Source organism: Somniosus microcephalus, chromosome 16 (assembly GCF_052327205.1).
Source record: "Somniosus microcephalus isolate GS21.2 chromosome 16, FLI_Smic_1.0, whole genome shotgun sequence".
Taxonomy (NCBI): domain Eukaryota; kingdom Metazoa; phylum Chordata; class Chondrichthyes; order Squaliformes; family Somniosidae; genus Somniosus; species Somniosus microcephalus.
The window spans coordinates 39576521-39590177 of record NC_141002.1 but is presented as its reverse complement, the minus strand read 5'-3'; the positions used below and the strand labels follow the sequence as shown (position 1 = coordinate 39590177).

The 13657-nt window shown below is 40.6% G+C and overlaps 1 protein-coding gene across 2 annotated transcripts in view; it reads right to left on the bottom strand.

The window, feature by feature from the left end:
- Nucleotides 1-8297: 8297 nt before the first annotated feature.
- The window catches only part of LOC147106085 (FYVE, RhoGEF and PH domain-containing protein 4-like), a 354273-nt gene continuing 348913 nt past the window's right edge, over nt 8298-13657 (bottom strand). For both annotated transcript variants that reach the window (XM_086008844.1, XM_086008845.1), the window contains one exon: nt 8298-12845. In XM_086008844.1, the coding sequence (XP_085864970.1) occupies nt 12570-12845 (276 nt within the window). In that variant the 3' untranslated portion in view covers nt 8298-12569. The remainder of the gene's footprint in view (nt 12846-13657) is intronic.

Sequence of the window (13657 nt, the reverse complement as noted above, 5' to 3'; positions counted from 1 at the left end):
TACACTAGTGCCGCTACAGGAGAAGGATATAGTCCGCATTGAAGGGCCTGAGTCATGGCCTACAAGAGCCACAGTTCTACAACAGGTCGCCCCCAGGTCATACAGTGTCATGACAGAGAACGGCAATGTGCTTCGCAGAAACAGGAGGCACCTACTGAAAACCACAGAGACCTTTCAGCCTCAGGAGGACGGAGAGGATGACGAGATGAGGGAAATGCCACAAAGAGACGAGATGAGGGAAATGCCACAAAGAGACGAGATGAGGGAAATGCCACAAAGAGACGAAGGACACAATAGTGATAATGTGGATCCAACTGGGGTGGTTCAGCAAACACCCGTCCAGCCACGCAGGTCACAGCGCACCAGAAAGCCTGTAGTTAAACTTGACCTGTAGACAGGGATTGATAAGACTGTAAACAGTTAATGGACTCATGGGTGTGGGTAAGGTTTATACCTACCTGCAATTAGTTACACTGATTGGTTCTATATGATGTTAACAAGTTCTGTGTTATGTTATGTTATGTTGTTATTGTGTTATGTCTTCATTGAAGGGGGAAGATGTAAGGATAACCGTAGCTGTTGTAAGGACAGCGGGGGTTTGATTGACAGTTGGTTGACGGCTGATGTCATATCCGGGGGCGGGATCCGACGCCATCTTGGCCATGCTTTCAGACTGTACTGGGAGACACAGAAGCAGGACTGAATAAAATGGTTCTCCTCAACAACTGCTTGTGAGACTCGTAATTACGTTACTAAGATAACATTACACCATAGGAACAAGAAGAGGACATTCAGTCCCTCGGGTTTGCTCTGCCATTCACTTAGCTGATCTGCACCTCAACTCCATTTACCCGCCTTTGCTCTATATCCCTTGATATCCTTACCTATTAAAATTCTATCTACCTCAACCTTAAAAGCTCTGATTGTCCTAGAATCCACAGCCCTTTGGGGGAGGGATTTCCAGATTGCCACTACCCTTTGTGTGAAAGAGGAGGGAATTTTAACCCCAAAAAACAGGTGGTTGGAGTTGGCTGGGAAGTTAAAGTGCTAAAAAACTGAATCGCGAGCCCAACCCTCCTCCAACTTGCCCACTTCCGGTTTTATCAGAGGCAGGACGGGGGGGTGGGGGGGGGGTGCGGGCAGCTTCCAGGAGGTGGGTTGACCATTTAAATATTATAATGAGGCTGGCTTGCCTCCGATTTAACCACAATTTCAAACTTAACTCTGGCTGGTTGGGTTTCTCAGGCCTTGGGGAACCCGCCAGCTAAAGTAAGGCGAGGACTGCTGGACCTAGGAGGTAATTATCTCCTGGATCCAGGATCCCTGCCTCACACACCAGCCCCCCCCCCCCCCCCCCCCATCGAGTGGAAACCCCCATGAGACCTCTGATTTCCCCCCACGAGGCCTCCGATCTCAGCACCCTCCCCGCCCAGTGGCCTCTGATTCCCACCACCAAGGCCTCCGATCCCCCACGGGACCTCCGATCCCCCACCCCATGAGGCCTCCGATTGCCTTCCTGACTCCCCCCTCTAGCCCCAATGTTCCTCCGGCCCCGATTCCTAGCCTACCCACCCCGCCCATTCCTCCAGTTTTGATCCTTCCTTCCCCACCCACAATGCTGCGGTCCTGATCCTTCCCCCCTGATCCTCTGGCCCCAATCCTTCCCCGCACCGATCCTCTGGCCCCGATCCCCCCCTCCCCCGCACCGATCCTCCGGCCCCGATCCCCCCCTCCCCCATGTGCTGCGGCCCCGATTCTTTCCCTGCTCCCCTGGTGCTGCAGTCCCAACTCCTCCCCTGCTCCCTCAGTGCTGCAGTCCCAACTCTTCCCGCCACCATTACCCCCCCCCCCAGTGCTGCTGCCCCAATTCTTCCCCCCCCCCCGATGCCGCGGCCCCACCGATCACACCCTCCTCCCGATGCTACAGCCCCTGGCCCCACCTGCTCCCTCCCTCCCTCCCTCCCTCCTCTCTGTGGTCTAGTGCTCTGGTGCTGCAGGTCTACCCATCCACAGCCAGCCAGCCTCTCCATCTGGATGGCTGCAGGTGGGAAACTGAGGTTTGAAATGCAAATCAGGCATTCCGTTAAATTCGGCAGCGCCTGTGGGAAACCCGTTCTCCCGGGTTTCCCGACCGTTTCTAGACCTTCACCCCCACTCCCACCCAATCTCCCCATTAAACTTCTGGCCAAAGTGTTTCCTGATTTCTCCCCTGAATGTCCTGACTCTAATTTTAATACTATCTCCCTTTGAATGTCTCGTCTCTAGTAAAATCTTTACTCTCTTCCATCCTGGTGAGACAAATTGCTATTAAAAATTAGTACAGCATTGCACACAGTGTCATAATAAAACGGGAACTGGAGGCAATAATATATTGCGAGGAACCAGATATAGTAGGGATTACTGAGACATGGCTACAGAAAAATCAGAACAGGGAATTAAACAATGCAGAGTATAACATATTTAGAAAGGATCGAGAGGGAAAAAGGGGAGGTGGAGTAGCTGTACTTACTAGAGATGACATAATGGCAGTAGAAAAAAATGACGCAGCTATCAGTAAGACTGAAATAGAATCCACGTGGAAAGAGATAAAAGATAATAAAGGATCAATCACACTAATAGGTGTAGTCTACAGACCACCTAATAGAGGAAGGGAGGTGGAAGAAATATGCAAACAAATTAGGGAAATTAGTAAAGAACATACAATAATAATCTTGGTGGCTTTTAACTACCCTGAAATTAATTGGCCAGAAGAGGTAGGTAAAGGGGATAAGGGAGTGAAGTTCCTACAATGTGTACTGGACTTCTTTACATAGGATATACAGCACAGAAACAGGCCATTCGGCCCAACCAGTCCATGCCGGCATTTATGCTCCACTCGAGCCTCCTTCCGTCTTTCCTCATCTAACTCTATCAGCATTACCCAATATGTAAGAAGCTCAACAAGGGAGGATTTGCTATTGGATCTAGTAATGGATCTAGAATGAACCAGAGTAGATAAGAGAAATAAAAGTAGGGGAACATCTAGGTAATCGCAACCATAATATAATACGCTTTAAGATAATAATTGAGAAGAACATAAGTATGATGAAGACCAGGGTAATAGATTGGAGAAAAGTTGATTTTGAAGGGCTGAGAATAGAACTTGGGAAAATAAAATGGACAACAAATATTGGCAAACAATGATATAGAATAGCAATGGGAAATATTTAAAACGGTGTTCAACAGAGTCCAGAAAGAATATATTCTGCTAAAAAACAAGAACAAGCTAAACACTAATGAGACACCAAGGATGAATAAAGACATAAGGGAAAAATTGAGGGTAAAAAAGGAGGCAGACACTAAGTACATGGACAGCAAGGGAAAGCATGACAAGGGAGAATACAAAGGGATTAGGAGAGAAGTCAAAAAAACAATTAGGAAGGCAAAGAGGAATTAAATTATCAGGGAACATAAATCAAAATAGTAAAATGTTCTACAGGCACAGAAATAAAAAAAGGAAAGTTGGGATGGGAATAGGACCACTAAGGGATGAACAGGATAAAGTCACAGGCAGCAATAGCGAAATGGCAGAAATATTAAATAATTACTTTACCAGGGGGAATGAACAGGTGGACATGACATCAGAAGATGAGATTAGAAATTATATAACTGCATTTAAAATAAAAAGAGAAATATTAAATAAACTAATCAAATTCAAAGAGGATAAAACCCCTGGTCTGGACAGATTACATCTGCGCATTTTAAAAGAATCTAGGGAAGAGATAGCAGAGGCACTATTATACATATTTAATAATTCGTTAGAAAAAGGTGTAGTGCCAGAGGACTGGCAGATAGCCAATGTAATATCTATGTTTAAGAAGGAAGCTAGAACATGTCCAGGGAAGTATAAACCAGTCAGCTTAACATCGGTGTTAGGAAAAATAATGGAATCCCTACTAAAGGAGAAAATAGAAGAATGTCTAGAACCAAAAATATAATAATGAATAGTCAACATGGATTTCAAAAGGGAAAGTCTTGCTTGACCAACCTCATTGAATTCTTTGAAGAGGTAACAGAGAGAGTAGACAGTGGTAATGTAGTAGATGTAATTTATCTACATTTCCAAAAGGCCTGCAATAAGGTACCACATAATAGACTAATTAATAAGGTCAGAGAATGCTGAGTCAGGGGACAAGTAGCAGAATGGATAGCTTGCTGGCTTCAAGACAGAAAGCAGAGAGTAGGGGTAAAGGGTAGCTATTCAGAGTGGCAGAAGGTGGAAAGTGGGGTCCCACAAGCATCAGTGCTGGGACCAATGTTGTTCACAATTTATATTAACGATTTAGACTTGGGAATCAAAAATACAATTTCTAAATTTGCGGATGACACCAAATTGGTGGGGATAGTCAATACTGAGGAGGACTGCAACAAATTACAAGACATCAATAAACTTGCAGAATGGGCATATAATTAGCAAATGAATTTCAACACATATATGTGAGGTATTACATTTTGCTAAGAAAAATGAGGTCACATATTACTTGGAAAATAAGAATCTAAATGGGGTAGAAGAGCAAAGGGATCTTGGAGTACAAATACACAAATCACTAAAAGTAGCAACGCAGGTTAACAAGGCCATAAAAAAAGCAAATTAAACACTAGGGTTTATTATTAGAGGGATAGAATTGAAAAGTAGAGAAGTTATACTAAACTTGTACTGCACCTTGGTTAGACCACACTTGGAGTACTGTGTACAATTCTGGTCACCATATTCTAAAAAGGATATAGAGGCACGGGAGAGGATGCAAAAAAAGTTTCACATGGATGATACCAGAAATGCAAGATTATACCTATCAGGAAATGATGAACAGGCTGGGTCTCTTTTCTCTTGAAAAGAGAAGGCGGAGGGGTGACCTAATAGTGGTCTATAAAATTATGAAAGGTTTTGATAGAGTAAACACCAAGAGAGTGTTTCCACTTGTGGGAAGAGCAAAACTAGAGGCCATAAGTATAAGATAGTCACCAAGAAATCAAATAGGGAATTCAGAATTCACCCAGAGAGTGGTGAGAATGTGGAACTCGCTACCACAGGGAGTGGTTGAAGCGAATAGTACAGATGCATTTAAGGGGAGGCTAGATGAGCATATGAGGGAGAAGGGAATAGAGGGTTATGCTGATAGAATTAGATGAGGAAAGTCGAGAGGAGGCTCGAGTGGTTGGGCCGAATGGTCTGTTTCTGTGCTGTATATCCTATGTAATCTTTTCCTTCCTGACTTGGTGTATGTTTTCATTAAGTCTATCCATGAAGTACATTTTTACATTAGAGGTTTTATGTAAATGCAAGTTGTTGTCCCGCTGTACTTTTTTCTTGCTTCTAATACACTCACAGAATGCTGTTATTGTCCTTTATATTTTTCACTATCATGTTCCCTCTTTTGTTAGTTCCTTGGCCCTCCTCTGCTTGATTTTATAGCTCTTCTGTTCTTTCCTATACATTTCAGAATTTTATATGCATTTTCTCCTGTCTTCCAGGACTTCCCTTTTCATCCACATGGTTTTACTCTCCTGTTTTGTCCTGAATTTGTTTTTGTGATAAATGGCTCTGTAACGTAAAAGATAATCTCCAGTCATTTCTGCAGAAATGATTCCCTTGTGAGATTGTCCTCACTCTATAAGTCTCTTGAACATGTCAAGAAAATTAACATCCTCCATGATTACAACTGGTTTTAGCTCTAAACATTATGACCTCTCACAGTAGTATATCCGCTCAGCACCATATTAATCATTTGTGATGCATGGTGCCATGCAATCCCTTTATTTCCTTCACTATCCTTTTTGAAGTATGTACAAGCCTATATATTTGCTTCCCACTCATACTCTTTTTTTAAGCCAATTTCATATTGGCTTCCTACTTATCTTATTTTTTGTGTGCCTGACATTCATGTAAATACATCATAGATCATTCCTTGTCTTCCTTGCTGTATTCACTTGACTGCTTCCTATTAATTGGCTTATACTGTTATCACTTCCAATCTGGTTTCCTAGTTTTAATCCTTCCCAACTGTTTGATTTATTCAATCTGTCAAGATGAATGTGCCTTCTTGGGTTCGGTGACATCTATTTCAGTGGTATCGCCTTCCCTTCCCCTTTTCTTCAATCTTTTCCCCAGTTCCTGAAATTGTCTTTGCAGCATCTCTGTTCCACACCTATTTGCATCAATAGTTTCCATATGACTCATACTGCAGTTCTATTGTATGATGGGACTCACACTGACGTGCTGTTGTATCCTGATTCATAGCACAGTGATACTTCATACTGCTGTAATATTATGTGATTCATACTGCAATGCTGTTGTGCCACATTGTGATTTATGCCTTCAGATTCATTATATAGTGTTATTTTTCAAAGCATGTTAAATGGCAAAAGCATATTCTGCACATGATGCAGTAAACGCCAGAAATTTGTGCCATGGGTGAGCAGTAACTATGGAATATGTTAACAGTCAACATTTTGCAATCTTGGGTCATCTGGTCATGGTACTATTGGGTAGTCTTACCTTGCCAGATTCTTTAAAGTATATCATTTACTTCCACATCAATCCTCAGGGTGTGCAATGTTGAGCCTGGTCACCGCCTGCTACCAGGAATGGTTGCACTGTTGTCCATCTGGGGAGGGTATCCTTAAGTGCCAAACACAGCATACCCTCTGAAACCTACCTTGTACAGCAATATGTTAATTTTGCTCATCAAGCAAGGTAAATTACTGTACTCCTGTCACTTCCTTGCAGCATCTGTTGTGTGCCTCTACATGGATTTCCTTTAACTTCAGTTTTGACTATCTTCTCCCCCTACCCCGCCAAAAGCCAACATATTTCAAAATGATTTGTCCATATGAAGAGCCACATCCCTTTGAACTTGACCCGCTGGCCAGATTCATCTCGCACCAGGTGCGCTCCCTGCACAAGCTCAACGCAGCAGACAACTATGAATAATTATTCAAATAAGCTCACTGTGCTAAATTGCAGTCTATCAGCTCATTGCGCCAAGCAAGCTTTGCACTAGCCGCTAGGTAGAAATGCCTAACCTTAGCCCTGACTACAAAATGAGCTCATTAGATACCAGAGGATTGCTGCATGGATAGAATTAATGAAATCTAGTATTGGGGTCCTCTTGTGTAAAGTTCAAGGTTGACATAAAATTTAGGGTTGTGTTTACCATTTCCTAAAATAAAACAGAGAGGCCTAAATAAGTACACGTGTTATTTGCACATATGCCAATATAGGAACAGGCGTAGGCCATTCAGCCCCTCGAGCCTGTTCTGCCATTCAATGAGATCATAGCTGATCTGTATCCTATGTCCATCCACCCACCTTGGCTCCATATCCCTGAATACCCTTGGCTAACAAAAATTTATCAATTTCAGATTTAAAAATTATTCATTGAGCTAGCATCTACTCCTTGTTGTGGGAGTTCCACACTTCTACCATCCTTTGTGTGAAGAAGTGTTTTGTAACCTCTCCTGAATGGCCTGGCTCTGAATTTAAAATTATGTCTTGAGAGAGTCCCTGTAAAAGGGTAGGGAGTTGGGTGGGGTATAGTATCTGTGAATTGGTGCAGGAGGTTGAATGTGGTAAATTTTGGGGGCAGGATGGTGTAGTGGTCAGTTGAAAATGCAAATGTTACTGTTTTAAGATTATAAAAATCAGTTATGAAGCGTATAAATATTAACATAACCAGAATGCATAATTTTTAATGTAAAATTCAAGATTTTCCAGGGGAGCATACCCCTGGATTCCTTAGAATTGCATTATCAAATTTGGTACTTTCAACATTTGGATTTCCCAATTTAAGTTTTCATGTTCTTATTTTTTTTCCTCATACACACAAAGGAATATTGGGAACAACTACAGCTTAAGTTACAATGCGGATGTAACTCCTTGTTTTCATATGCTTACAGGCAGGCCGTTTGAGTTGCCAGCTTTTTTGTAGAACTTTTTGCTAGTTTTCTAGGGCAGCATGTATGCATTTGGAACCAAGGCCAGTGGATCACAGCAAATTAAAACCAAATTAGCCCTTATTGCTCCATACATTATTAGCTCTACTGTGTCCAACTGGCAAGAAAATTGATCAGAAAACAATATCACACACTAGTTAATGTGTTAAGATTTGTTTATATGAACTGATTAATGGAAATTACTTTTTTTTTTAAATCAATAAAAAAGTACCACCTTTGGAAAATTGTTGAAGGGGCTATGGGATGTGTAGGCACTGCACTATCTTATGGGAATTCCTAAAAAATAAAGATTATAAACAGCAATATGTTACTATAAAAGCAGCTTTGAATATTGTGGCACAGCTGGTCATTTTAATTATACAGCCACCTTCATACACATTAATTTTCACTGCATTTCATAAACAGGTACTAAATGAGTAACTCAAGAATAAAAGACATATGGAAAACAATAGCAAAATTTCACAAGGAACACAGCTTAGTTGGTCTCATTTATATGTACAGGACCATTGGTGGGAGATGGGAGCAGCAAATTGTACCCATGTTCCCAAAGTGAATTCTCAATTGTGTTAATACACTTTTTGTAATTATTTTGCACTCTGAAACCCCAGTTTGTTAACTGGACATCCTTCCAGATGTTCATGTTATAGGAGGTAGGTTGTGAGGAATACTAAAAATTTACAAGCATAGGCATTGTACAACAGTCCATATTTTAAACAAATGCTTTATGTAAAACCTCAAAATTCAAAGCAAAGGCTATTGGCATTGAGCAAACTAAATATGATCTCTAATTTCTCTTTGCATTTCTAGAGTGTCTGTATCGAACAGCTTGAAACCAAATGAACATCTGTTGTTCATTCTGATGGGTAATCAAAAGAGTCAATTTAGCACTATTATGGCTCTTTAATATTCAAATATCAGATTTGCACCAGCTGTAAGTGTCATGACTGAGCACATTATATCCTTACAACAGTACATCTTATATCCACAACTGTGAATTCTTTGCGAGTTGGCCTGAAAATCTTTGCTGACACAATAATCCGAGTGTTGAAGGCACTTGGCTCCCAAGATAGAGGTAGCCAGTTCAAACACATTGGCAAATTGTTTGATCAAACTCAAAAACCTTGATTAGGTGAATTTGATCATCACTGGGCTAGTCTGAGGCATTCCTTCTCAGAAAGGAGAGAAACAGAACAATGGATAAACTAGCTCCCATCACTTCATGACAGCTGATGATGGATTACCAGCGATAGTGGTCCCTGGGTTCCATTGACCTGGCTGTAACAGGAAACATACAAAGGTGGCAAATGGTACCATTAGGAAGAATTAAAATTTGAAAACAATTCTATAAAAGTGTACCTGTATTAATTCAATTTTAATACTGTACTGATTGGAAATTTAACAAAATTTATATACATGAATTTTCTTAAGTGCCAGTTGATTGATAATTTTAACAAAACACTGCAATCATTTTCAATTTAAACTATACTGAAAAGTGTAGTACCAAAGATGCAGTCAATGTGTGCTAACATGTTCAAGTGCTAATACAACTTAAGCAGGCTGCAGACCAAGTAACAGAACATCACAGAACAACATTTGAAACAAAAGTGTGGAAGAACAAATCTTGCAAAGTGGGGTCCAGACTACTTTCAGAGGCATCCTCTGCAATGTGGGGCAAATGGGATTAAAGATTCATAGCACTCCACTACAGAACTGGTAATGTAGAATAAAAGGGCAAATCACACATATACATTTTCTAATTCCACTGTAAGTGAGGATGGTGATTAGTGTAAGTGATCAGCAGGAACATTAACTCTTAAAGTGCTCCATTTACTGGATGAAATCAACCTAAAACCAGCTATATTGTAATTTTTATTTTTAATGGAGTGTTAAAAACTCAATATATACAGTGCATCTCCCTGGAACCGAATATTATCTGGCTGACAGGTAGCATCTTACATGATGAGCCACTGTAGCAGTATTGACTAACTTTTCACTAAGGGGGACAACCCTGAGGAGCGACTCAAAGGACACTCACAAACCTACAATAAACTCCATCCACTTATTTTTTCCAAACACGTTTAACATTAAGAACTTTTTTTTTTTAAAACTTCTGTCTCGAACTGCGTCTCCAATCCAGGCTCCAACAATATCACAGATGGTGATGGGCTGTGAATTGAAGTGCAAAAGATACTTGGAAGGCTCCTGTGGGCCACAAGTGGTGCCGAGCATGTGAGAGTGCCAGGACCTCTTAGATGAAACGGTGATAGAAATTCCTTCACCAGATATTAGGCAGTAGTTGTGGGGGGGGGGGGGGGGGGGGGTGTGATGGGGCAGAAGACCATGACAACTTCCTCACTGTATTTTCTGTGTAAAGTTAGTTAGTGTCATAGGGCTGAAATATTGTTTTAAAGGGGCACCATCAACAAGAAAAAGTACTTGCACACCATGTCATTTGTTTGACATATTCATGACTTGGGGAATAGATTTCTTCCTTGTGCTATGTGTAGCAAAAATCTAAACTGGTTTATAAAAAAATTTGGATTTCATTACCCATTAAACAGAGGAAATTTGCTCCCATGATGATGCAACTTGCATTGAAGTGCATTGTTGCTTTGCAAAAAAACCCACATTATAACCCTTCTACGTGGTACCATAGAATGGTGACAAATTCCATTTTAAATAGGCAAGTAGTAATATCTGGTTTGGTCATTGAATTCCACATTCAAGTGAAAAACAGAACTCTCAATATCCAGCGCCACACACAAAATGCAAACGCTACACTTGAATTAAAGTTGAAGTATCCCTTCTCCTGATCCTTGTACAGGTTTATAACTTGCACAGGGGGCAGGCACTAAACTACTACCTCACTATAGAACCCACTGTCCTGCCATCAATCGTGCAATGCAATTTCAGACACCTGCTTATGTTGTGATACTTGCGCTCAACAACATTTCCCTGATCAGTGGTCTTGGCAAATTTTCCACAGTGATCTGAAGCAGGATTGTTTTTCAACTTCTACAAATGAAGTCACAAAAAAATGCACATTATAGAGAATGACAAATGGGTAGGAAAGATTGCAAGACAAATCAAGGTCAATAGATTGTCATAAACACACATTGTAAAGCCATCAAAACCAGAGATTTTGTTTTTCTATTCAGTTGCCCATCTTTCATCATAGCCAGTGAGAGTCTTGTTAGGATTTCACATCAAAATGCTTCAAACTGTTATTTGATATCATTTTACTGAAAAATTGTAGAGTTTGAGCAGGTTATTCACTATTCTGTACATATTTACATAAAATGGATAGGCAGGACTTAAAGGCAGTAATGAGTTTAAACTGTTTCATCACATTTATTTAGGTCATGTTGGACTATGTTACTGCCTTTGTCTCTATACTTTATACAGATTTAAATCAATATCTGGATAGAGATACATTTTTGCTCCTCATTTGAGGTTTATTTTATGAGTGCCTTATTCATTTTTGTAGATGATATTTTTCCTCCCATTTTATTAGGTGACCCTCATATCTCATCACGCACCATTCACAATCTGAGGATGAGGGATTGACCTATGTCCAGGACACTGGCAATAAGCACAGTACTAAAATCAGGAGGATTGAGAGGTCACCTGCCTCCTTTTGGTTTTGAATCCCATCTTTGTTCAACAGTTTGCCAGGTACCATATGCCTCAACTGAGAGCAAGGACTAAAGACTTACTTTGTTTAAATCATTTTGCTTTAAAGGTTAACCTGCTCTTTCTGTAATGCTGATTCCTGCCATTCTGTAGTGCAGCATAACTATTAAAGTATTATGGCTCCTGTCCACCTTCTTTGATTATTTTACATTTCAAAGCTGGTTAAACTTTTATTGTATTTCCTGATAAATTAAACCACCCCATGCACACATATATTCATGATGATTTCTGTGACTTTGAAGTTAACCTGTAACTGCTACATAGGTGAAAGCAAGGAAGGGATACTTCAGCTTTAATTACTACAATAATATTACATCAAATCTTTGCCACTGTTTAAAACACAAGGTTAATGTCTATTAGGAGGTCAGACAAACAAACCATTGCCTAAAACAGAGACTAATGGTCTCAAGATCTTAGGTTGGTGCTTTTCTGTTGAAAGCACGTTGAAAACAGTCTGGGATGCAAGGATATCTGGGATATAAATCGTAACTTCACAGTTCATAAATTTTGATCCTGTAGATAACCAAGAAGCATCTTGTATATCACTTCAACTTTACTACTTGAACAAAACAGCCAAAAGATAGAGAAGGAATTTATAATGAGATCACCATAAGTTAAACCTTATTTAATTGCCCAGTTTTTTTTTTGATTTCAGAAGTTGATGCTGGACAGTCTTTATGGATTCCTGGACATTCGAGAGAGTTGGGGTGAATAGTTTCAGAAGTGAGTGAATAATGTAGTTGCTGCAGAATTAATCCAGGGATGAAAAGGGTAACAGATACAGGACATAGATATTTCATTTGAAGAAGTGGATTTTAAATTTTTCATGTAAAATACCACACATGCTTTAGAAATTGTCATTACATGGCTTTGGACCCGCCGTGTCAGCTGTTGGTCGCTTGGTCTGCCTCAGACTGGCTGCTTAGTCGCCAAGCAGAGGGGTCATCACTACTGAGAACATCATCGTCAGTGGACGTTTCTCCCTTTACAGCCATATTGATGATTCTCAGCCATTGCTGCTTTTGATCATCAGAGTCTGCAGCAAAGGTATGGACGAACCTTGACTGTTTAAGTCTAAACACATGAGACAGATCAACTCCCCGTGGATTGTCTTCTATTGCATAGCCAAGAAGAGGAATAGTGGCCAGTGCCTTCACATCCTAGAGAAAGAAAAAAAACACAAATCATTTTGTGAAATGCATTTCCAAGAAACCATATGTCAACTTGACTACCGAATAATTGAAATTTTTTGTATAAATGGCAGTGACCTGAACAGTTACATTTTGGGGGGAATATTTATGCTTTGAGATGAGATGCCAGTGCTAGTATTTTTTCTTCCCCGATTCTGTCGTCTTAACTGCCTCATCTAGCACACGCCTACTTTTGGAGGGAGCTCTGGCCACCTAGAGCGGTCTGCCTGAAAATCAGGATGGGTGGGAACTCCGTGGTATGTCACACTTCTGTTCCAGCCACTATTTTTGTCCTGCTACCACCCTGCTTTTAGGCAGAAATGGGGCAGCAGGAATACAAAGATCATCCCGTATGGGTTTACAACTTCACTATGCATAGCAATCACAGCAATTCTTCCCATTTTTTAAGTAATAACTGATGGATTCACTGGGCTGAATGCACTCTCATTTCAATATCAACTTTTACTGCAACTCTTCCATCTTTGCACCTCACTCCCACTGTTGCTGTTCATTTGTTTGTTAATATCCTTGTACAGTTTTGTTAGATAATTGTATTAACTTTCAAACAGCAAGCTATTTCTTTAAAAATAAACTTTATTGATAGTAACGAGCAGCTATACGGTGAAATTTCAGTCCCAAAGAATGGCAAAAAACTTCACTATAGCAAGATTTCTGCTCCTGTTCACTAAGGCTCACTAGCCAGTCTCCCACTGCCCCAGACTGTTTCATTTCCTGTATTGTGTTTACAACTGGCCCAGTTTGCCCATTATAATTCCTGCGAT